Source organism: Suillus subaureus, assembly GCF_016647635.1.
Source record: "Suillus subaureus strain MN1 chromosome Unknown BJ212scaffold_15, whole genome shotgun sequence".
Classification (NCBI taxonomy): Eukaryota; Fungi; Basidiomycota; class Agaricomycetes; order Boletales; family Suillaceae; genus Suillus; species Suillus subaureus.
In genome coordinates this window covers 36,022-58,820 of record NW_024538571.1, presented here as the reverse complement: position 1 = coordinate 58,820, position 22,799 = coordinate 36,022, and the positions used below count along the sequence as shown (strand labels likewise).

The following is a 22,799-nucleotide window of genomic DNA, read 5'->3' as shown; positions in this document are numbered from 1 at the left end:
TTAGGAACTACATGACAGCTATTCACAAATCCACGTGCCAGATGACTCCGCACTGGCGTTGCTTACCATTGGAGACTTGGTCAGAAATGTCAACGAAGGCACAGCACAGCGTCGGGGTTAAACGTCATAATATCCACCATCGACACAGCTGAGTCTGTCAAACAACAATATCGCCATGTCACTCACTAGTTGTCGTATTGTCAATATTAGTCGCGCGCTTCGCCTTTCACGGCCGTCACTCAACCTTGCAAACCGATCATCTTCGTTTGTTCGCATCTCTCAACGCCGCGTGTAAGACTTAAATACCATGGTCACCGATACCTTGAAGCTTGTGCAGACTCGGAGCTAAGAACTCACCTCGGACGTTTTTCTACAGGAGCTACAGGGTGTATTAGGACGCGAGGGATGCCAATGTATCACTACAAACCATGGAGACGACTTTTCAAAGGCGTGGTTTTTTCACGGAGACGAGCGAGCATGTCAGGGTGGAGTATCACTGGGCCACCGAGCTCAAGTAGTGCTGTGTGGTCACTAAGCAAGTGGCTCGCAGGGCCTGCTAGTCATCATGCCAAGGAGCCCTTGTAAGCTTGGTTGAATTTAGGAATATCAGTCAGGGATAGCGGAGAGGTGGTTTGTTTGTTTCGCTCCAAAACTGGCGAGAGGGAATTTCTACATTTATACACTGCAACAAACAACGGAAACTGTCAAGACGCGCGGTGCACTACGAACCGCTGTCCTAGGAGAGAATCTGGCCTGTTCGAAAGTAGCTGGAACTGCTCGTAGATCACTACCAACCTTATGGAAGATAAGGCCAGGAACGTTTGTTATGCTAACTAAATTCATTGACAGAATATTCTCAGGATGCCCTAATCTACAGCGGAGGAGCGAATCTAAACAAATGGGCTCCTTCGCGCCGATCGCGGCGGGAGGTACTTGGCCAGCAATCAATTGATCATGGAGCAAGTTACCGGGCTCCGGCCGCGGAACTTTGGAACGATGCGGTATTATAATTTGAAATTGAGAGGATGGCTCGAGGACTCATGATAGACTTGCGGCGTTCCCAGTGGTGGCCACTAGCACCCACTAGGCAGCTTTGGGTAATAAATATGGTATCCGCGGACCGCTAGCGTGCCCCTGGCCAAAAATTGGAACATGAAACATCTTTCTAGATCACGAACAGCAACCTGTAGAATTATCATCCGACTCAATGATCAGAGTGTGGACCCTGCTGAGGTTCTAGAGTCTGCTTCAAGTTCAGCCAGACTGATTAATCGATTCAACCGCACAATTCGTAGAGGTACAGAAATTTGAAATAAAGAACTTCACTGGTCGGAAGAGAAACGGAATCGATATCGATGATCTGAAGAGAGATGAGGCCACGGCAGGCACCAACTGTAGTACTAATTACTAGTTGTGCCGATGCCTTACCTAAGTAACCCGAACCTACGTCTACTACGCGGTCTAGCTATACCTCTCCCATACAACAACCCCGCAGGAACGCGCACTAGAGCGCACTAGAGCCCGCTACCAGGCCACCAGTGACAGCTACATCATGGACCTGACATGGCACGCATGTTTTGATGCAAGTGGTTGCGACCGTTGCGTCAAACTCGGACTCGGGTCACAATTTCGAATTTGATGGGCTACGTGCTTCATATGTATATCTACTACCATGATATTCAGCCATGAACAAAACAACTATTAGTGAGCAGTGCTGAGGTTCAGCGTTCAACGTTCAACACTAACTGGCAGAAGGCCATTTATAGACTTATACATACCCTCTATCCATCTGCGGTCCGACTTTTCTTCACAACGGCTAAAAAGCGATGCAATTGATACCACATATTGCCTTGGATCAATCTGTTACTAAAACGCCGGCGGCTGGGCCGGGCCGCCTTAACTGTTGGCGCGAATCGCCGTCGTAGGTGAACCACAGCCATGGGGCTTTAGCCTGGCTTGGCCAACCAAATGTGTCCTGACTCGTCACAGGCAATTATCAGCAGAACGCTGTTCCACAGCACGATCCTAATTACCTTTGCCGGGCTTAGTGGAGTTGAACGAACAGCCGTACTTGAACCTATATAAGTTATAGTGAGCTGGCAAGAACTCAAATCTCCAGACAGCTCCACACCGACAACTCCTTCCTTTAATCTTCCTCTCCCACATCAGGCCCGAGGATTTGGGCGTAATAAAATGAAATACAACAAAAGCTTCACGGCTTTGGTTGCCGCCGGCCTGGTCCGAAGTTCGCTCGCTCAGACATGGTACGTACGATTTCGATCCTACACAATAGTCCGCTGACTCTTGAATCTTTCTAGGTGCGGGAAGAATTATATGTCAAATCAGTCTGTGGTGCCTCCTGGCGGACAGTTTGTATTGCCTACGCGGAGTGTTGATCCGCTTCTGTCCTTCCACTGTGCCCCTGTCTTCCGTCCATACCTCCAGGAGGATGCGAAGAGCGCAGCATTTGTAGTGGATACACCAATTGTTTACGACTGGGTCACCGGCGCTGAGCCCATCTTACTTCCTTCTACCTCCGGCTCTTCTGGCAGTTCCACTGGCCTAGGAAGCATCAGCGTCACAATCAACGTGGGCTCCGTAAAGACCACTGCAAATGTCCCTCTGAACGCCACCAACTTTCAAATCCCCGTAGATATCAGCAGGCTCCAGGCTCAGAAGTCTGCATACCATGTCAGCTGCTCCGCTACATACACTTCCTCTTCCTCTTCGAAGTCCCAGAAATTCAAGACTAGCACATCCCTTTTGTATCTCCCTGACACAAATGCTTCCGTCACCAAGACTGACTTGCGCACTGGCGCACTCTGGGTGAGGCCCGCAAATGGCAAGGGTGGAGCATTTGCGCCCTTCGTCCCTCAAGGTTTCTACATAAATTTCGACGAGTATCTGGCGACAAATTTGACTATGATCGATCAACTCAAAGCCGACGGGTTCGTTTTACATTTCTATCACCTCCTACGAATTTACTCAAGTCTTTTCCAGGTTCAACACTGTATGTCTTGCGAACATCTGATATATCCCGTACTGAACGTCTATGCCATAGATTCACCCAATTCCTCCTTACTCCAATCTTACTATCTTCGAAGAAGTCATCAACAAGACCATTAGTGCTGGCATGTACATTGTTTATGATATGCGATCGTATGTCAGACTTTGCTACCTCATCGCATGGCCATTGACATCTTCTATTTAGCAACTACCAAAACTTGACCGCTGTCGCTCAACAAGTGGAGGCCTACGCCTCGATTCCCAACCTATTGAACTGGGAAACCGCCCACGAGCCTGATGGCAACTCCGACCCCCTGGGTGCGGCGCAGTCGACATACGACTTGATATATGAGATAGACGGATATCACCCTGTCTCTATTGTTCTGAATTGCGAGGACTACAACTTCTCGCCTTACGTCAAGGGAGCCGATATTGTTCTTCAGGTGAGCCATTCATAACATTTCTGTCACTCATGTTGCTAATCTTTGGTGTAGGATGCTTATCCTATTGGTATTAACGCCACATATTCCCCAGTGTGGCACACAGTGTGTACTCCGGACTTTGGTCACTGTGGTTGCGACAACTGCAATGGTACCTTGTACGATGTCAGGGCCCGTGTCCAGACATACAAAGATAGGCTCAACATTTTGGGCTTTGACCGCACCAAATCTGTGTGGACCACGCCCCAGGCATTCGGCAGTGGCGCGTAAGTCGTCTTGAGCCCTCGGTGCGATCTGTATTGACTCTCATTGCAGATACTGGAACACCACTCCCACTGGGCAGCAATGGACTGCTATGGGATTCACTTCCTTTAGCCATGGTGCCGTAGGCAAGTCATGCTGATAGACCGCATACGGACTAAAAACTCACTTATGTCGTCAGGTTCCATGTCCTACCAATACCCGACCACAACCGGCAATGTTACGACAATCGAGGGGACAGCGACTAACCTTACTGTTCTCATCAAGGACATCGTTCAGCCATTCATCGTCGACCCGAACGCTACATTTACCAACTACGATCATCTAGGTGTGGATGCCGGCCTCTGGCACAACGGCACTGCATACTTGCTCGTCGTTGCCAACTTGGTCAACGCGATAGTCTACGTGCCGTGGACGGACGTTGGATTGGGCTCGATCACCAACTCGACCACGCAGGTACAGCGCATATTCTCTGTCTCACAGAATACCAACGCCACTGGTCTGAACTTCCTACCTGGAGGTATTGGTATTTACACTGCGACTCCCCCCTGAAGTGCCTCAAATATAGAATGAGGATCAAGGAAGCAGGAAATTGGCGATCCTAATGAGATGTTAATGACTTATTATTTTGATCAGTTAGAGTATTGTGCATAACCTATAATGTATGTCTACTACTTTCATGAGATTCTGTGGAGTTCGTACGAAGATAAACACTTGCTGCTGTTTGAATACCTGAGGATGTCTGCAGTTCGTTACATGCATATAAAGTATTTAGTCACCTACCCAGGCAGCCAGACGACCGAAACAAACGCACCTTAATCGAATATCTGGAGCCACGGTCCTTAAGATACAGCAGAGCTTAAACTCTCAGCTGTGGGTAGTAGAACCAATTGATTTCAGCATGGAAGGTCAGTCTCACTAACATTGTGCGTGTACCTCATGAGGGTTTGTTGGTAGTTGATGGGTGTTCGTCATCAACCCTGGTCAATGAACGAGAGTCTCACAAGGAGATCTTCATTACTAGCACGATTTCCAATAAAACCTTCATAAACAAACGCATCGTAAACCTTGTCTATAACTTTTGCAGCACCGCTGAGTCATAGGGTATGGGCAGCCGCAGCGTGAAGCGCAATGAATCTGGGGTCAGGAAGTAGAATATCAGTTTCAGAGTGATCTTGGAATTGGACTTCTGAAATTATGCCGCCCCAAAGGGACATCCTTTCAAGGGCGTAAGTACCTGAGATCTCACGACAAAAACCCAACCATACTGTGGGGTATAGGCAGCACGCGTAGCCGTTGAAGTAATGGTGCATTGACATCTTGAGTAACATTCCATTCTCTGGGTTATCAATGAAATCAGCCACGTCATCCATCATACTTGCAGGGAGGTTAATGTGGTGCTTTATGATGTCAATTGTTCCCGCGATTCGCTGCAGAACAATCAACTGGACGGGCACAGCAATTTGACAGCTGGAGAACATACATCGTCTCCGGAATGCTCGTAAACAATGGGTCTTTGGAGGATGTGAGCAGTATAGAGGAACCCTTCATAACCTCGAGTATCGGGAGAATATGGGCACTTGTGTGTATTCAAAGTTTTAGTGACCGCGCACTTGTCGCCGTCTCGTTCGCCGATCTAGATGGTCTTTGGATGAACATCCTGCAAAGAACAAGGCGAGACGCTGCAACATACCAAATTCCGGAATTTGGAACCTCGCGACGTCGTGGGCACAGCGTCAGCAACGACTTCGGAAGCACGGAGAGACTCGGAGGGTCTAAAGCATGAGCAGCAGCTTGCGAACAAAGAAGGCCAGAGGAAGAATAAAAACTAATCATGCGCCAGCTTCATTAACTCGGATGCAGAGGAGCTGGACGCTTCTCCCTTTTGATATGACCTTATGATAGCAGCCGCTGTGTAGCGTACACCGCTTGACAAACCAGCTTTCTCTGAGCCTTCCATCATTGCGGCCAATAGATCAGATGTCCTGACTCCATGCGGGCCAATTGAGCTTATCGTAGATCCCATTTTCAAAAAAAACGGCCTTTGCACGACGCTTCAACTTGTTGTTCGTCTCCGGCTCGGCGTCACTCATCATAGTAAGATCGCGTTTGAACGTATGGCCATCTAATAGGGATAGGGTAAGGGTGCATGCACCGGATATATCGTCGTCGAGAGACATGTTGGAAGAATTGACTCGATAAGAGTCAGAGGGGTTGCCGACAATGTGCTATAGCATGTCATATCACCTTGCGGAGCAAGGTCATGTTGGATAGAAGATTATCTGTCAGTCACCTGATATGAACATCATGCTGTGCAATCACGTGAGATGAAAGAACGTCGTAGAAAATAAGTAACCTAGATCTAAAATCAAGAAACTCAAAACTGTAGCAATTACAGAAATCCAAAGCACCGGCTAAGCATTGCCTGCATATCGGAGCAAGGTCACAAGTTCGCAATGCGAACCCCTAGTTCAATCATTTGTGCTTACATAATTCACAGTCTAAATCGTAGCCTAGTAAGTACGATGTAAGGACAAAATGTTTGATCCTGCGGAAGCAATTGCGATGCGTGAACTCCGAATCGCTCAAGCGTGTCTGCTCGACAGTCTCCTATTTGCGTGCGTTGTTGTACTCCTGCTTTTGCAATTGCACTTCGATGCGTGTCTTCTGAGTTCCACATGCAATCGCACATTTCTCTCCTGACTATACCCTGTTCTTTTACCACCATGGCTTCGGCGTGCTCTTTCCACGGCGTTGTGGGTATCCAAAATGCTGCTCGTTACGCTTCGGAGCAGAGAAAGGATTAGCCGTGCCTGACCTGCTCACAGATTCATTCGCACACGGACAGCCATACATTGCACCTTCAAGAGTACGAGACATTCGAAAGCTATTTACAAGAAAGAAGAGGAAAAGACAACAGCAAACGTAGTACACAGACATCTCTTATCAGTGTAATTCACGGTAGAAAACGTCCAAATGTGAATGGATCACTTGTATATCGTGAAAAAATGAAAACACAAAGGAAATAGGACAGGACTTCGAAAAGAAAAACACGCCATAGAAATGAGGGTGTTGATAAAAGCAGAGCAATAATGATGCAAGTCATTGCTTATACCGGCCTGAAGGCTTACCACCCAGAGCCACCCAATCACAAGTGTGCATGTAAACAGAGATGTAACTCGGCATGCGGAGCACCGTCTGACGTCGCAGCTCGCTACTGCTGCATTCCTCGCTAGCCAGGATGAACCTCCCTTGTCCACCCTCCGATCCAGTAAAAAGACAGACCGTGGGAGGTCTATGGGCACGGAAATAGTAGACCGTGCCTGAGATGGTGTCGACGAGGGTGAACATGTGACCTTCAATAGGGTCAAACGGCGGGGCTGCGAGGGCCGCATCGTACTGCGAAACGTGGCCTTCACGGAACTTGGAGTCACTCGGTCTCGCCAAAGGTGAACCTGAAGGAGTGTAAAAGGTGCGACGAGAATCTCCAATCTGATATCCATACAGATAGTCAGAGGCTTCCTGCGCAGAGATGACTCCTTTGACTCCGATTAGCCATGGACGAGCAAGGACGACTCGTCCAGAGTGCGCATAAGTTGTGAAGATTGGCGCAAATATCAGCAGAATAAGTGAGAAAGCAGCCATGATGCCGCCGACTACAGCTAGAGGTGGTAGAGGAAATGCATGGATAGATGAGATTAAAATCACGGCGCCAGCCACAAAGACCGCCGAGGCCACATATGGCAGTGCATGTGCCAGAAGACGTCGGATAGTGCGCCTCGTAGCGTATGCGACGGATGGAAAATTTTTCCACCTAATTGCTGCCGCCCGGCAGCCATCCAACACAAGGGAACCATTGGATGTAATGCCGATGACCTGTACAGTGGGCTCGATGTCCCAAAGCTTGGCTCCATATTCATCTTCTTTGGTGTACCATTGATTTATTCCTCTTCGATCTCTGGGAAACATCGAGATCATGCGATCAGCAATGCGGTCGTTGTCGTTCGCCATAAACAGGCGCGCAAGTGCTTGCAGCTCTGTCTCCTCGGCATTTGGGAGAATGCGATGCTCGAAGAATCCCATGAGCGCGTAAACCTTTTCTGCGCGATATCTCCCCTGAGAACTTCCCTCCTGACTCGTAAGTTGAGAGGAAGAGCTTTGGCGGCGCCATATTGCTTCTTTGAGTTGGAGATTACGCTCCAGCCTCTCGAGCGGATCCTTCCCGAGGCCATAAGAGTTGATAATATGGGATTCTTCATCGTGGTGTGAGTAAGCCAAAGAGGCGATTTGGATGAGACTGATGGGGGTGACTGCATTATTCCCCGCCTTGTATCGCAGCTCGCGACTGAGGAGAGCTTCCGGCAGAGTCCAAACGCGGCCGCCCCAAGCGGGCCAGGCGCTCTCGTTGGTGAGTATGATGAGTGTGAAAGAGGCAAGTCGGTAAACGTCCGACATGCGATAAAGGTCTTGGGCCTTCTGCGCGGGGTCTTCAAATAAGCACTCGAGATCTAGCCAATACGCGTCAAACCCTTGATCCAAGGTAGCATTCCGCACCTGCTCTATGAGCGCCTCCGTACTTCCAGAATTTATCACGTCACTGTAGCAGTAGGTGACAGCGACATATGGTTTTCGCCTCACCGCTGCCTCAGCATCGACTCTTGTCCAATCTCTTCTGTTGTTGTCATATACAACAAGGAAGCGGGGGTAGAGGGCGTGGGTGACACGTCGGGCATGTCCATCATCTTCACCCGCTGCTCGTGCCTGTAGAGAGTATTCCCTTGGTGAGCGTGCAGCCCACAGTTGGCCAACAAACCGCATCAAATACGGCTTGTAATAATGGCTGAACGTAGGCCTTCTGGATGGAACCAGCAATGCGATGAAATAAATGGGCCAGATGAATAACCACAAAAATGTTTCGTAGGATGGGTTCAACATCACCCTGCACAGCCAACCAGCAAGCTGAGTGGATAGTGGCGCGTTCGATCGAACATTGTCCTCGTTCCAATCACTATTCAAGTTGGGATTCACGGACTGCACAATCAGGCGCTTGCATTTTCCGCTAGAGGGACTGGTGTATCGCAACGTTTTTCGGTGATAAAAGGGCTTGAGCTGACTGTTGTAGCACTCATGGTTCATCTTCAGTTTAATGGCTGGATGAAAACAATGTGAGTTGGTCAAGGAATGTTAAATGATAAAGCGGAGACAGAGCTTACCGTGGGCAGAGGCGAGAGGGATACAGTATCAGCTTTCTGTACGGTCATTTAAAGCTTCCAGGAAGTGCTGTAAGACGATAACACACATACTGAGATCATCGGGCAGTTGCTGTATGGCGCGGCTTCTAGAACCAGAGACGTTTTCATTGTCAGTTGGAATGCCAAGATATTATCGTGCTAGTGTGGTGTCAAACAATAAAGTTATGATCTTTCTTAGCGCAGGAAGATCACAGCTCTTGGGGATCAAATTATGGTGTTGATCACAGCTTTTCAGGGCTCTTGGGCGCAAATCGGGGGGCAACTAATCCTTCCGCGGGCACCTTGTTCTGGAGCGAACAGGGTGATAAAGGGTAAAAGGGGTATTAGATAAAGCTCCTAGAGACAGATGGGCACTGATGACAGGACCTGAGGCCTGATAGGTGACAAGTAGTGGATACTGCAGAGGCCTGAAACCAGAACCGCGAGCATAAGGGAATTCAAAGTGAGTAGTAGGGATGACTAACAGTGACTCATCCAAGAAAATGGGCAAGGTTTGCCTGCCATCAGGCTAATATGACAAACGAGGAGGAGTCCAGAAGGATACAGCTGGCCTATATCTCCGTGGTCCCGATCATGATGACTTTCTTTCCTGTGTTCGTTTACATGGCTTCTGGTTCTTCGTTAGTCACCGCTCAAGGTGCATCTCTTCTCCCTTTGTTTCCTCAGCAACAGATCGGAAGGATCATATGCATGATGCTGCATGTTTTCCATTTGTAAAACACCCCAGTTCTCACTTGCTATTAATGAAAGAAGGTTGAGACTACTGTAGAGATACGCACTTAGGTTCGGCCCTATTGAGGTGTGACCAAATGAACGTTAGGTTCGAAGGTTCGCAGGGGGTGTGTGACGTGTGACACGCTGTGCTTAGGTTCGATGACCGTTAGGCAGAGCCTGCCAGTGGATGACACAGAGCTTCGATCTACAGTGAATAGGTCTAAGGAAGTTGAGGCTGGGGGCTGCATCAGTAAATTCACACATTGCTTAGCTTCCTTTTTTGCAACTTGCCGCCGGCTAATTTCCCAAAAAGGCGCGGATAAGTCCTTCGCAAGAATGGTGACACCAACTTGCTGTAAACTTGCCACAAGGCAATTTTAAGTCGAAAAAGCAGGTGCCTCCTCTTGGCCGTGACTTATTTCAATCTTTTCTAGCTTTTTGGGCAATTATTTTTAACAGTAGCACTTATTTCTCCGTTGCATTGCGCAAGTTGTTGATTCTTATTTCACTTATTTCACACTTTTAATATAAAAATAACCACAAAAACACTGGCATTTTGTAAATTAAGCGAGGGAAAGAGCATGCAAGTACTAGTAAGTAGCGAAATATAGATGTCAAGCAAGAACAAGCATGAGAGATTCAATATACTATGCAGCACCTAGTAGTAGTGAATGACTCTACAAAATCGTCAGTTAGGGAATAGTAGTGAACAATGAAATGGTACTACCAGTTGTTGTAGATGAGTGCACGCTCATCGTCGGAATCCTCGCTGTTGAGAGTGGTGGGCGCACCATGCCTCTTCACAGCAATGTCCTTGGTGCGCTCCCAGACATCCCAGATGACCGACTCTCGGAGGTGGTTGATAGACTTCATGTATCCCCTGGTCACCTCACTGTAGTTCGTGTCTGAAAACGCCTTGAGAGCGCTACTGGGCTTGCCCAAGGCTTTGTTCATGGTGTGTGGGACCTTGATGGCCTTTCCTTTGCTGTTGACTTTCAGTTCACTGACACACATGTCCCCACTGAAAATATCGAGGGCACATTCCATCTGAAACACGAGAAATGAGTTAGTTGTGGTATGACGAGAGAATGAATATACATGCTGCCGCAGTGGCAAGACTAAGGGCACCCTTTGCGTGTGTGACCATCCTGTGGTTGTCAACAGTGCCCCAAGTAGCACACCTACAGTGGCTCAAAAAACTGTCCACATGTTTTGACATTTTTCACTATCTATGATATTGTGTGAGAACAAACAAATGCCTCAAGGACATGCTTATACCACATTGTAGTATGGCTTCAGGGCTTTCATTTGAGCGCTACACCGTGGGAATCTGTGGAGATATGGTGGAGACATAAGGCTTACAAAATCATGACTCATGTGGACAGTTTTTTGAGCACATATTAAAACTATATAAATCATCATTTATGACACCATAACAATCATGCCACCATTAAATAAATTATAAAGTGGTGTCATTATGTCATTTTAAAACCATATCTAACTATACAAACCAAAAATTTCCATATGTCATGGTTATATTCACCATGAAAGCCACCCCCCTGCTCAAAGGGATAATATCCTCTCTCTTTCCTATTCTGGCCTCTCTGCTTGTCAAATTTCCTCTAGAACTGGAGTATCCAAGTCCACTGTGGCCAAGTTCATCAAAGAAAGTCACACAGACAAGGAAAACTTCTGTGAAGGGTGTCCATCCAAGCTCATCTCTACTGATAGGAGGGCTATTATTCAACATATCACTACAGGAAAGGCTGATAATGCTGTCCAGGTCACCTATTACATCAATTCCACCATCACATTCCCTGTCTCTTCACACACTGTGAGAAACATTCTCAAGACAGCTCATCTCAGGTCAGTAACAAGGAAGAAAAGGCTCTCCTCTCTATCACACATAAACAGAGATGACTAACCTTTGCCTTAGCCCATCAGAATTGGATTACATGGACTGGAAGCATGTTATATGATCATATAAGACCACAATAAATAGGATTGGGTCAGATGGCAAGGTATATATGTGAAAAAGAAGGGTGCTAGTCCTTTCTGCATATGTGTGATAAAGAGGAGAGCCTTTTCTTCCTTGTTACTGACCTGAGATGAGCTGTCTTGAGAATGTTTCTTACAGTGTGTGAAGAGACAGGGAATGTGATGGTGGAATTGATGTAATAGGTGACCTGGACAGCATTATCAGCCTTTCCTGTAGTGATATGTTGAATAATAGCCCTCCTATCAGTAGAGATGAGCTTGGATGGACACCCTTCACAGAAGTTTTCCTTGTCTGTGTGACTTTCTTTGATGAACTTGGCCACAGTGGACTTGGATACTCCAGTTCTAAAGGAAATTTGACAAGCAGAGAGGCCAGAATAGGAAAGAGAGAGGATATTATCCCTTTGAGCAGGGGGGGTGGCTTTCATGGTGATTATGACTATGATACATGAGATATTCTGGTTTATATAGTTAGATATGGTTTTAAAATGACATAATGACACCACTTTATAATTTATTTAATGGTGGCATGATTGTTATGGTGTCATAAATGATGATTTATATAGTTTTAATATGTGCTCAAAAAACTGTCCGCATGAGTCATGATTTTGTAAGCCTTATGTCTCCACCATATCTCCACAGATTCCCACGGTGTAGCGCTCAAATGAAAGCCCTGAAGCCATACTAAAATGTGGTATAAGCATGTCCTTGAGGCATTTGTTTGTTCTCACACAATATCATAGATAGTGAAAAATGTCAAAACATGTGGACAGTTTTTTGAGCCACTGTATGCTGTACGAGAACTTGAATGAGGAGTTCAGATTGAAAAGGCTGCTTGAATTTGCCATCCTTGGTGACAGTCCCATACAAGAAAGCTAACTTGAGACGTAAGTTTTTTGCAAAATTTTTGTGATCCTTGTCAGTCTCCACATCGTCCTGTGATGACATGAAGTGCGTAAGTACTGTGATGGCAGTAGTGCCAACACCGTTGCACCACTCTGATAGCTGCTGGGTAGCCTAATAAAAAAATAAAACACAATCAGATATGAAATGCGTCAAAAATGACTTACTAAAGCCATAACCAGCCCATCAATGGTGACTGTGTGAGGTATATCCTTGTAGACCGCATTCCAAGTGTCTTGCATAATAGCACAAAGCGTCGTCTCTGACTTGAGTTGGCCCCAAACTTTGTCTTGATCCCCAATGGTGGAAATGAGGGTAGGAATGAAGACTGAGCTCCACCTAGCGACTGCCTGAGGACCTCCAGGAAGGTTTTTGATCCTGTAAGCAGAATGGGGGAGGATCTCCACCTCTACAGATTTCAGCATGGTGCCAGAAGTAGCACTCGAGATGCTGGAAAGACTATGAGTGTGTGTGATAGAAGACTTTGTCCGCTTTGCCACAGGAGCTCTGTGTTTGACGCCAACATTAGTCTACATAATTTGTAGTTAGTATGATTTAAAAATAATAACCAAAGCTTACTACTGCAGAAGTGACCCACAAGGATATTGGTTTGGATTCGGTCTTGACCACCACAGGCTTGACATGATTCACAAATTCAATATCAGACGAAGGTGCATCTTCCTCGATTGCAAAGGCATGATTATCTGTGAAGTCGTCATTGACCATGAAGTCGTCCTCAATCAGGTCGTCCTCCAGCAGGGCATCCTCGATCTTGTCATCATTGGTCAGGATATCTATGAGTTTGCACTTGACACTTGTCATGGTAGAGTGGGATGTTTGAGTTTGAGTGAGAGCTGCAGCTCAATGGATATCAGCATCATAATATCCTCTGGGGACCTGCATAGAAGGAGGAGGCTCGAGGTCAGATTCCATATTGGTGTCAGATCCATAGTTAACAAGGGAAGCTACTACTGGGGGAGCTGCCTCAACATTCATTTCATCATCGGCAACAACATCAGACTGAATTGCATTGAGCTGTTGAGGAGTCAGATTGGTGTTTCGATAGGCATGAATGGTTTGTACTGAAGTATCAGGAACCTTAGAAGAAATCTTGACACCCTGGTAATGCAGTTAATGCAATAAAAAGAACTGGGTAATTGAACTCACCTGAGCAGCCCTTGGTTTAGACATACAGGCAAGGGCTTGAGAGCGCTCGACTGATTTGTCCAAATCATTGTCTGCAAATAGGGTCGTAAAACAATCTGCCATGTTGTCAGCCCCAGCATCGGCGATTGTGTCGATGGGTGTGAGTGGGGCACCACCGCTACTAATAGTACTCCCCATAGTTAGTTTAGAGGAGGGAGCAGTACTAGAGAAGTTGGAAGGCATTGTAGATAATTTTTTCCTCAAGCTGGAGGATGGCTTTGAACCAGCAGGAGGAATATCAGTCCTCCAACCCAAGATGTGCTCAGCAGCAATACCATAATCTTTAGTAGAGCTATCATCATGGACCATTAGATTGAAAAAGAAAAGAGCTGTTTCAGTGAGATGGTGCAACATAGTTGAGAAGCAAACATCTTACCACATCATCAAGCTTCTTATCGTCATCACATGCCATCGTTGATTCATCGATAAGGCCTGCAGCTTGGATTGCATCTCTCACCAGCGTCTTCACTGGTAACACTTTCCTCTTCTCCTTCTTCTTGTGTGACCCTGGCACTTGCACCTCTTCCTCAGCATCACTCTCAGGATGTTCAACATTAGCACTGGTTGCTAATTTACCTCCCGCTCTACCACCCTTGCCATCAGCACTAATGGCCTTATCCTCAGCCATAGTCGAGTTGGAGGTCTCCATGGCTTTTACAGCCTTTTTAACAGGGCATGGGCAGGGATGAGTAGGCTTTGGCGCATCAGCTCATTTAGCAGCTTGATCTGTCTCCATTTGTTTCTGAAAAGCAGCAATCTGGTTATGTGCTTCAAGTTCAGCCATTTCACTTGCCCTCTTTTCCTCTTCTTCGTGCTGATTGTCAGTGGCCTTTTGAGCTTTGGTATGTCTCTTTACGTGGCCTTCACCCCCAGTCAGGATATAACTTGGATGCTGAGTTGCATTTTTAGCTTGGGTCGTCACACATTTCGAAACTGTGCTGGCAGGCTGAGACATGGTATTGACAGAGGGTTTGGGAGGCTGAAGAAAGAGAAAATTTGACTAGTGGTGGCTGACAACAAGGTGAGTTTCGTCAATTCTCCAAAAAATGTTGCCTAAGCTGACTCTGAATAAATACATATGACCCTACTTTGCTCTGACATACCTACTAATATACTAGCACAATATTTTGCCATTGCCGTTAATATTGGGAGTCTCCAGCATTTTTCAGGCACTCTGATCCAACGCTTTGCCTGTGAGACATCAATGTCACAGTTCACCAACACCTTTCCAATGAGGAGATAGTCTACCAACCCTTTCCGCACTGTGAGTACTAGTTTTCATTTGTTGATGCAGTGAGACTGAGGTTAACCACCACATTTCCAGTGTAGCACTAAAATCAATGTTTGCCAAAGCCTGTTCAGTACAGTTTGCTCGTGTCTGGGCCCCAAATCTGGCTTTTATTATCAAACTGGTTTGTCACATTGGTGCCAATAATTATGGGTGGTTGCACCCCAAACCTAGAATGTGTCCACCTTTGACATCTTCTTCAATTGTCAACATCCCAGCACAGCACATATGCCTTCCCGTCATGCTCACCACCTGCTTCAGCTTCCATGCCCAGTTCCAGGATGCTCATGCTGGTTTCAAAACCAGTCAGGTCTCACACAACACAGGTGCTCACTTCACCCAACTTTACCTGTTTCAGGACTGTCCCCTCAGGATCATCCCCAGCCATCTCATTCACCCTCCCTCCCTCGAGACTTGTCACCACCCCCTTGAGATTTGTCACCACCCCCTTGAGATTTGTCACCACCCCCTTGAGATTTCTCGCTGCCCCCTCCAGATTTTTCACCCCCACCCCGGCCATCATCTCCCATACTCCATGATCCAACTCATGAGGATTCAAACACTGACACAGAATTCACTGATGCGAGCGAGCGTTGCTATCACATGTTCCATTCAAAGTTAAATGGTAAGTTTCATTCAAGTTTGAATACTCTGTTTTTGGCTCAAATATATGCTTAGGATGACCATGCATGGCTGATGGGACATTTCTGCTGCATGGTACCCCTCTGACTCCTGCACCACTGAAGGCTCCCAATGATTGGAGCCCATACCGCAATAGAATCGAATTTGAGGTGGCAGAGTTCACATTCAAAAGATGCCACATGTCAGTGAGGAATTTGGATTTCCTGTGTGACTTGATGGCTGCGACACTTGCGAAACACCATGACACCCCTCCATTTGCTGATCACAAAGATCTGCACAACGTCATAGATGCGATGCAGCTTGGTGATGTCCCTTGGCAGTGTTTCTCTGCACAATACACAGGAGAACAACCCGAGGTTGTCCCACCTTGGATGGACGAAGAATTTGAGGTCTGGTATAGGGACCCTTGTGCAATGGCACACAATATACTTGCTAACCCTACCTACAAGGACGAAATTGACTATGTGCCATTTTGTGAATATGATGCATCAGACGAGATGCGCCAATGGAAAGACTTCATGTCTGGAGACTGGGCATGGCAACAGGCAGTACGTCCTCCATCTCTTTCTGGTATTGCTCATAATATAGCTAATATTCCATCAAGGACACCATATCACAAGATCCAGAAACACACGGACCTGCTTTGATCCCAATCATTCTTGGTAGTGACAAGACTACTGTCTCTGTGGGCACTGGTAATAATGAGTATTACCCCCTCTATGCCTCGATCGGTAATGTACGCAACAATGTACAATGCACACACTGTGATGCTCTTGTCATCATCAGTTTCCTTGCCATACCCAAAAGTACGTATGTTCATATTTAAATTTCATTATGCCTCATCTGACCTGTCTTACAGCTGACAAGACGCATTCGAAAGATGACTTATTTCGGATATTTTGCCGCCAGCTGTTCCATGGCTCATTGTCTGTGATTCTCTCCAGTCTAAAACCTGTTATGACTGAGTATGAGGTTGTGTGCTGTGGAGACAGACACTTTTGGCACATCATATATAGTCTAGGACCATACATTGCGGATTATGAAGAACAACTAGTGCTATCCTGTATTGTCAAACATTGGTGCCCGAAGTGAGTATTGGCACTTGCAGTCAGTATCCATTCACACTAACAATTTGTGTAGATGCATTGCAGTTCACACAAACCTTGATGGTGATGCCACCTACCACACCCACAAGTTTACTGATTTCTTAATCAATGAGCTACATGTGGATGTATTGTGGGATGAATTTGGTCTCATTGGTGATCTCATCGTGAGTCGAACAAGCCACTCTCCAATACCAGACTAATCTATTTTGTGTAGCCATTCACTAATGACTTCCCCCGAGCTGACATTCATGAGTTGCTGTCATTTGACCTCTTCCACCAGCTAATTAAAGGGGCTTTCAAAGACCATCTCGTTGATTGGGTAGCAAAGTACCTCAAGGCCATGCATGGGACCAAATGGTCAGAAGAGATCGTGAGTGACATAGATCGCAGGTATGTCAACTTACTCATTTACTCAATGATATTATCTAACAATAAGTCAGAGTTGCTGCTGTACCATCATTCTCTGGTCTACAACATTTCCCTCAAGGCCACGATTTTAAACAGTGGACTGGCGATGATTCCAAAGTGCTCATGAAAGTGTTTCTTCCGGCTATTGAAGGTCACGTACCTCAAGACATGGTGTGCGCATTTCGTGCATTGTTAGAATTCTGTTATCTTGTCCAGTGCAATGTCATTACCGAAGATACACTGATTCAGATTCAAGACACACTTGGTCATTTTCATCGATATCGCACGATATTTGAAAACATCGTTCCCACCTTCTCACTCCCCCATCAGCACTCAATGGTTCATTATGTTGACATGATCAGACTCTTTGGTGCCCCTAACGGACTATGCTCATTGATCACAGAATCAAAGCACATCAAGGCCGTAAAGGAGCCTTGGCGGTGGTCGAACAGGCACAATGCTCTTGGTCAGATGCTTGTGACCAATCAGCACCTTGATAAGCTCACAGCATCCCATGCAGACTTTGATGCGCAAGGGATGCTCACTGGCACAATTTTATCAAGTACTTTAGCTGCTCTTGGTAAGTCTGTTTAAGGTTTCTTTCTCAAATTTCTCGCATACTCAACAGTCATATACAATGGCAGATGAAAACAAACCAGACGCCCCTGCTATTGCACCACAACCAGATGCCCCTGTCATTGAACCGCAACAAGCAGACGATACTGATGATGCTGAAATAGTTGATGGTCCAACAGTGCTCGCTTATGTGGCACTTGCCAAAACTCCTCATAAGTAATCTCATGCAATGTCCAATCTCAATGCTCACCACTGTATCTCACAGAATGAAAATGGGCACAGACAGTAGCAGCATTGGCACATGAAGTTGCTGTTCCAGATCTACGACACCTCATTTGGTACTTTCTATTCCCTCAGCTCAACCCAGATGATGCCCGCAACCCCAAAGATATCCCAGCTGCTAGCTTGCCTTGACATGAAGGCAAGCTTCAGGTCTTCAATTCTGCTGCTGCAACGTTTTATGCTCCCAGTGATCTGAGTGGCATTGGTGGCATGCGACACGAACATATCCATGCATGTCCACTCTAGTGAAACAAGTACCCGCGCAATGATTGCATGTTCATTAACACTGATTCAGATGCTGAAGGGATGCGAGGACTCAAAGTTGCGAGAGTCATATGCTTCTTTTCATTCAAGCACAACTGGGAAGTATATCCTTGCACTCTCATACAGTGGTTTGAGAAGATTGGTGACTGCCCTGATGAAGATACTGGCATGTGGATGGTCGCTCCAAGTTTTCATGAGGACGGCTCAAGGAACCTTGCTGTCATTCACATTGAGATGGTCTTCCATGCAGCACACTTGATAGCTATCTATGGTTCAGAGTACATTCCTCACTCCCTCAAGTTGTATCATTCTCTTGACACTTTCAGCTCATTTTATGTCAACAAATACGCTGACCACCACGCATTTGAGATAGCATCCTGACTGGATTACATAGGTGGGTTCTCAATCCAATTCTCAGTCCATTGCTAATGGTCAGGTCCTAGGACATCGCATGAAGAACACCCAGTCGAAACTTGCGCAGACACTGACGCAGTACCCCCGGTCCTGTTTCTGGAGAACTTCATATCCTTCCTATTCCCTTGTTCGCACAACCTGTTACATCAACTGTCCAGGCCAGCTCCTCTGAGAAGGAAAATTCAGGCAATGTCAAGGAGCTTCCAGTCCTGTTTCTGGAGAACTTCATATCCTTCCTAGTCCCTTGTTCATGCAACCCATTACATCAACTGTCCAGGCCAGCTCCTCTGAGAAGGAAAATTCAGGCAATGTCAATGTTCACACAACCCGTTACATCAACCCCATTGCATGAGTAAGTTCCCTTCTATCCTAGTTTATACAGCTGGATTGATGAGTTATAGACCTGCTGGATTTGATGGTGATGATGTGCTTACAGTTGTGAAGCAATATTGGAAAGACTCATATGGGAATATCAGGCAAGGACCTCGCCCTTGTCCTAATTTTGACCAATAACGACCAGATTCTATAGATATCCTTACAATTCATCCACAGAAAGTAATACTGTCGAGCTCATTCATGACACATTCCAAAGTCTCAGTGATTGGGATGGCTTTATGGTCGATGGATACGATGGCGTCGCAATGGACACTCACATCTACCAGATGTTTTCAGATGAGGTATGCATCCTTTCTTCTGACACAACAATGTATTAACGACGTGAATAGCAAGTTGCCTACAACTATTCCCAACACATCAAGGAGGCATGCAGTCATGGGTCTAGCCTCTCGCCATCACAAAGCTGAGTCTCACCATCACCACCATGAAGCTGGATCTTTCCTCAGGTGTGTCCACCATGCCATCATGGCCCTTGGCTTATGGGAAGGTCATGCTGTTGCGTTCATTCTCAGTGAGTGCTTACCTTGTACTGCTAAAATTTCTCTGATCTTCCTATTCCCTTGTTTGTGCAACCTGTTACATCAACCGTCCAGGCCAGCTCCTCTGAGAAGGAAAATTCAGGCAATATCAAGGAGCTTCTTCCTGATGGGTCTGTCTTGTGGGTCTATCACCATCATGAAGCTGAGTCTCACCATCACCACCATGAAGCTGGATCTTTCCTCAGGCGTGTCCACTGTGCCATCATGGCCCTTGGCTTATGGGAAGGTCGTGCTGTTGCATTCATTCTCAGTGAGTGCTTAACTTGTACTGCTAAAACTTCTCTGATCTTCCTTCTAATTGACCTTCCTTCCCAAAGTGCATTGAGCTGAAGCACTTAGAGCACAAGCGCCAAAGGTTATTGCAATGGAAAATGTTCAAGGATCAAATGTGCGCACTCGAACAACAGCAGGCGCAGGAGTTGCTTAGCATTCATTATGACCCCACTGCCTCAGCTCATCTCGCAGTCTTGGCACCCAGAGACCCTTTCTAAGGCTGTCAGTTCTTGAGGACGAAGTCCAGGTGGCTTATGTGTCAGCAATGCACAGTGTCGTTCAAGGAGGTTGTGTCCTCTATGGACTGTAAGTTGTTCACCCTCAACACAGCCGAATGTGCTCTTGTGTTTTACTCTAAACTACTAACATCAACCAAAACGCTAGTTTACAGGTCCATCCCGCAGCTCCCAGATGCTGAATCGCCAAGATGATAATATCAACTTCAAGATTGGTAAGTTTGCAGCTTGTCTGCTGTAATATTTCTGCTCACCTTAACCTGCAGTCATGCTGCACTTGCATTCAGTTTCAACCCTTGTGCCCCAAGACCCTCTTCAGTCTCTCCCACAACCCCAGTGGGACCTCTGAGTCCACCTGCCATCCCACATCCTCATTTGCCTCTGTGAGTGCACAAGCGGCAGCCTCTGTCCACCAGCATTTTTGCTCCTGCCCACAATGCATGTTGGAGTCCATCGATCTTGGTTTATCTGTTGTTCCAGCGTCATCAATGAACAAACAATGAGCTAAAGCCTGAGGACGTACCAGATCGCGCTCGAGATCTTTGTTCAGATGAGTATAGAGTTCAAATCATGAGTAGTAGTAGTAGATCAATAATGATGTATTGCAACTTGCAGTGCTTGTTTCGGCATTGGTAATTGATCTTGCCTTGCACTGCTTTTTGGCACTGAAATTCCACGTGCTTCCTTACTTGACTTGTCAAACTCAAAGCAAAGTGAATAATTATAGATAAGTTAAAAATAAGTTTTAATTTTCAAAATAAGCTGCACTAAGGAATGTGTGAATTTACTGATGTGTGGCAAGCACAGACACATGGCAAACACTCAGTACAAGGTCAGACTTTTTTTCATGTTTTTACTGTGTGTCACAGTTTAGGTTTGACAGCCTCAAAATTGATGTGACTGTCACACAAATTAGGTTCGATTCACCAGGCTTGTGATGCTGTGATGAACCTAAGTGTGTATCTATACAGTACTGTAGAGATATGCACCTAAGTTCATCACACTGTCACATGCCTAGCGAATCGAACCTATTTTGTGTGACAGTCACACCAATTTTGAGACTGTCAAACCTAAATTGTGACATGCAGTAAAAACATAAAAAAATAACTAATACAACCAAAAGTCCTTGTACTGAGTGTTTGTGACACATCTGCACTTACCATGGCCCTCAGCCTCAACCTCCTCAGAAACTGCTTCTTGGACCTACACCAAGTGGCACCCCAAGTAGGACCCTAAAAACAAAATTTTCAACATCACACTCAACAGCGTAAACGATGCACACAGGCATCTAAGTATCTCTCTGAAATCCCTATCAAAATCAAAAACATAAACATAGATATCAAAAACAGACCAATATGCCTGCAACAAAGGGAGTGAAGATCGGGCTCACCAGCTTGAACAACATCTCCCCCTCTGCAGGCCCAGCTACCCAACAATCAATGAAAACCCTGTTAACACAGAATGAAATTGAAGCAATGTCTAATCAAGTGAACAACTGTACATCAGCAGAAAAATACCTCAATAAAAATCTCCTTAGCCTCCCTGATGAAACCTTTACCCTAACTCACATAATATCCATTCTATTTCAGATAACGCAAATGCAAGATACTACCCCTCTCCCTGTCACTACTGCCATATGTGTGGCTGCATATATCCTCAAAAAGCATGCAGCCTGCAAAATGGCAACAGAGGTAGCAAGACAAATCTCGGACACCCTCACCCCACACATCATAGAACACATTGTGGGAGTGTCATATCTGCATATCTGGATCTCAGATCCGACCCTTATCTCATCTCAGATCCACATCTTATCTCCAATCCTATCCACATCTTACAGTGGCTCAAAAAACTGTCCACATGTTTTGACATTTTTCACTATCTATGATATTGTGTGAGAACAAACAAATGCCTCAAGGACATGCTTATACCACATTGTAGTATGGCTTTAGGGCTTTCATTTGAGCGCTACACCGTGGGAATCGGTGGAGATATGGTGGAGACATAAGGCTTACAAAATCATGACTCATGCGGACAGTTTTTTGAGCACATATTAAAACTATATAAATCATCATTTATGACACCATAACAATCATGCCACCATTAAATAAATTATAAAGTGGTGTCATTATGTCATTTTAAAACCATATCTAACTATATAAACCAGAATATCTCATGTATCATAGTCATAATCACCATGAAAGCCACCCCCCCTGCTCAAAGGGATAATATCCTCTCTCTTTCCTATTCTGGCCTCTCTGCTTGTCAAATTTCCTTTAGAACTGGAGTATCCAAGTCCACTGTGGCCAAGTTCATCAAAGAAAGTCACACAGACAAGGAAAACTTCTGTGAAGGGTGTCCATCCAAGCTCACCTCTACTGATAGGAGGGCTATTATTCAACATATCACTACAGGAAAGGCTGATAATGCTGTCCAGGTCACCTATTACATCAATTCCACCATCACATTCCCTGTCTCTTCACACACTGTGAGAAACATTCTCAAGACAGCTCATCTCAGGTCAGTAACAAGGAAGAAAAGGCTCTCCTCTTTATCACACATATGCAGAGAGGACTAGCACCCTTCTTGTTTCACATA

General features: G+C 45.9%; 8 protein-coding genes across 8 annotated transcripts; 2 read left to right on the top strand and 6 right to left on the bottom strand.

The window, feature by feature from the left end:
- Positions 1–2,193: 2,193 nt before the first annotated feature.
- BJ212DRAFT_1480546 (uncharacterized protein) lies at positions 2,194–4,259 on the top strand (the record flags this gene model as incomplete). The annotated part of the gene is made up of 8 exons (XM_041340105.1): positions 2,194–2,264; positions 2,319–2,948; positions 3,001–3,010; positions 3,062–3,159; positions 3,212–3,449; positions 3,501–3,712; positions 3,762–3,826; positions 3,889–4,259. The coding sequence occupies 8 exons, from the start codon at positions 2,194–2,196 to the stop codon at positions 4,257–4,259; spliced, it is 1,695 nt and encodes a 564-aa protein (XP_041193234.1).
- Positions 4,260–4,629: 370 nt separating this feature from the next.
- BJ212DRAFT_1352350 (uncharacterized protein) lies at positions 4,630–5,584 on the bottom strand. The gene is given in 4 exon segments (XM_041335558.1): positions 4,630–4,666; positions 4,677–4,925; positions 4,976–5,343; positions 5,401–5,584. 2 exon segments carry the CDS (start codon positions 5,186–5,188, stop codon positions 4,872–4,874), a joined length of 267 nt encoding a protein of 88 aa, XP_041193233.1. The 5' UTR covers positions 5,189–5,343; positions 5,401–5,584; the 3' UTR covers positions 4,630–4,666; positions 4,677–4,871.
- A 707-nt stretch (positions 5,585–6,291) lies between these two features.
- On the bottom strand, positions 6,292–6,842 carry BJ212DRAFT_1352345 (uncharacterized protein). The gene has a single exon (XM_041335557.1). It carries the CDS (start codon positions 6,645–6,647, stop codon positions 6,426–6,428), a length of 222 nt encoding a protein of 73 aa, XP_041193232.1. The 5' UTR covers positions 6,648–6,842; the 3' UTR covers positions 6,292–6,425.
- BJ212DRAFT_166519 (uncharacterized protein) lies at positions 6,662–9,187 on the bottom strand. The gene is made up of 3 exons (XM_041342545.1): positions 9,011–9,187; positions 8,921–8,956; positions 6,662–8,857 (listed from the first exon to the last, which is right to left on the bottom strand). Exon 3 carries the CDS (start codon positions 8,841–8,843, stop codon positions 6,810–6,812), a length of 2,034 nt encoding a protein of 677 aa, XP_041193231.1. The 5' UTR covers positions 8,844–8,857; positions 8,921–8,956; positions 9,011–9,187; the 3' UTR covers positions 6,662–6,809.
- A 1,209-nt stretch (positions 9,188–10,396) lies between these two features.
- Positions 10,397–10,720, bottom strand: BJ212DRAFT_1271266 (uncharacterized protein; the record flags this gene model as incomplete). Its single annotated transcript, XM_041330947.1, has 1 exon — positions 10,397–10,720. The coding sequence occupies one exon, from the start codon at positions 10,718–10,720 to the stop codon at positions 10,397–10,399; it is 324 nt and encodes a 107-aa protein (XP_041193230.1).
- Positions 10,721–12,517: 1,797 nt separating this feature from the next.
- BJ212DRAFT_1212220 (uncharacterized protein) lies at positions 12,518–12,688 on the bottom strand (the record flags this gene model as incomplete). Its single annotated transcript, XM_041329251.1, has 1 exon — positions 12,518–12,688. A coding segment is annotated over one exon (171 nt), but the record flags the coding sequence as incomplete, so codon positions are not given.
- A 747-nt stretch (positions 12,689–13,435) lies between these two features.
- Positions 13,436–14,408, bottom strand: BJ212DRAFT_1480542 (uncharacterized protein; the record flags this gene model as incomplete). Its single annotated transcript, XM_041340104.1, has 3 exons — positions 13,436–13,693; positions 13,742–14,109; positions 14,150–14,408. The coding sequence occupies 3 exons, from the start codon at positions 14,406–14,408 to the stop codon at positions 13,436–13,438; spliced, it is 885 nt and encodes a 294-aa protein (XP_041193228.1).
- A 1,517-nt stretch (positions 14,409–15,925) lies between these two features.
- BJ212DRAFT_1446794 (uncharacterized protein) lies at positions 15,926–18,727 on the top strand (the record flags this gene model as incomplete). Its single annotated transcript, XM_041338300.1, has 10 exons — positions 15,926–16,280; positions 16,331–16,516; positions 16,570–16,798; positions 16,851–16,980; positions 17,031–17,206; positions 17,257–17,812; positions 18,083–18,112; positions 18,227–18,317; positions 18,378–18,448; positions 18,473–18,727. 10 exons carry the CDS (start codon positions 15,926–15,928, stop codon positions 18,725–18,727), a joined length of 2,079 nt encoding a protein of 692 aa, XP_041193227.1.
- Positions 18,728–22,799: the final 4,072 nt, after the last annotated feature.

Coding starts and splice junctions, on each gene's coding strand:
- BJ212DRAFT_1352350 (XM_041335558.1), bottom strand. CDS start 5,188: ATGTTCTCCAGCTGTCAAATTGCTGTGCCCGTCCAGTTGATTGTTCTG. Junction 4,926..4,975: donor CGTGCTGCCTATACCCCACA/GTATGGTTGGGT, acceptor CGCCCTTGAAAG/GATGTCCCTTTGGGGCGGCA.
- BJ212DRAFT_1352345 (XM_041335557.1), bottom strand. CDS start 6,647: ATGTCTGTGTACTACGTTTGCTGTTGTCTTTTCCTCTTCTTTCTTGTA.
- BJ212DRAFT_166519 (XM_041342545.1), bottom strand. CDS start 8,843: ATGAACCATGAGTGCTACAACAGTCAGCTCAAGCCCTTTTATCACCGA.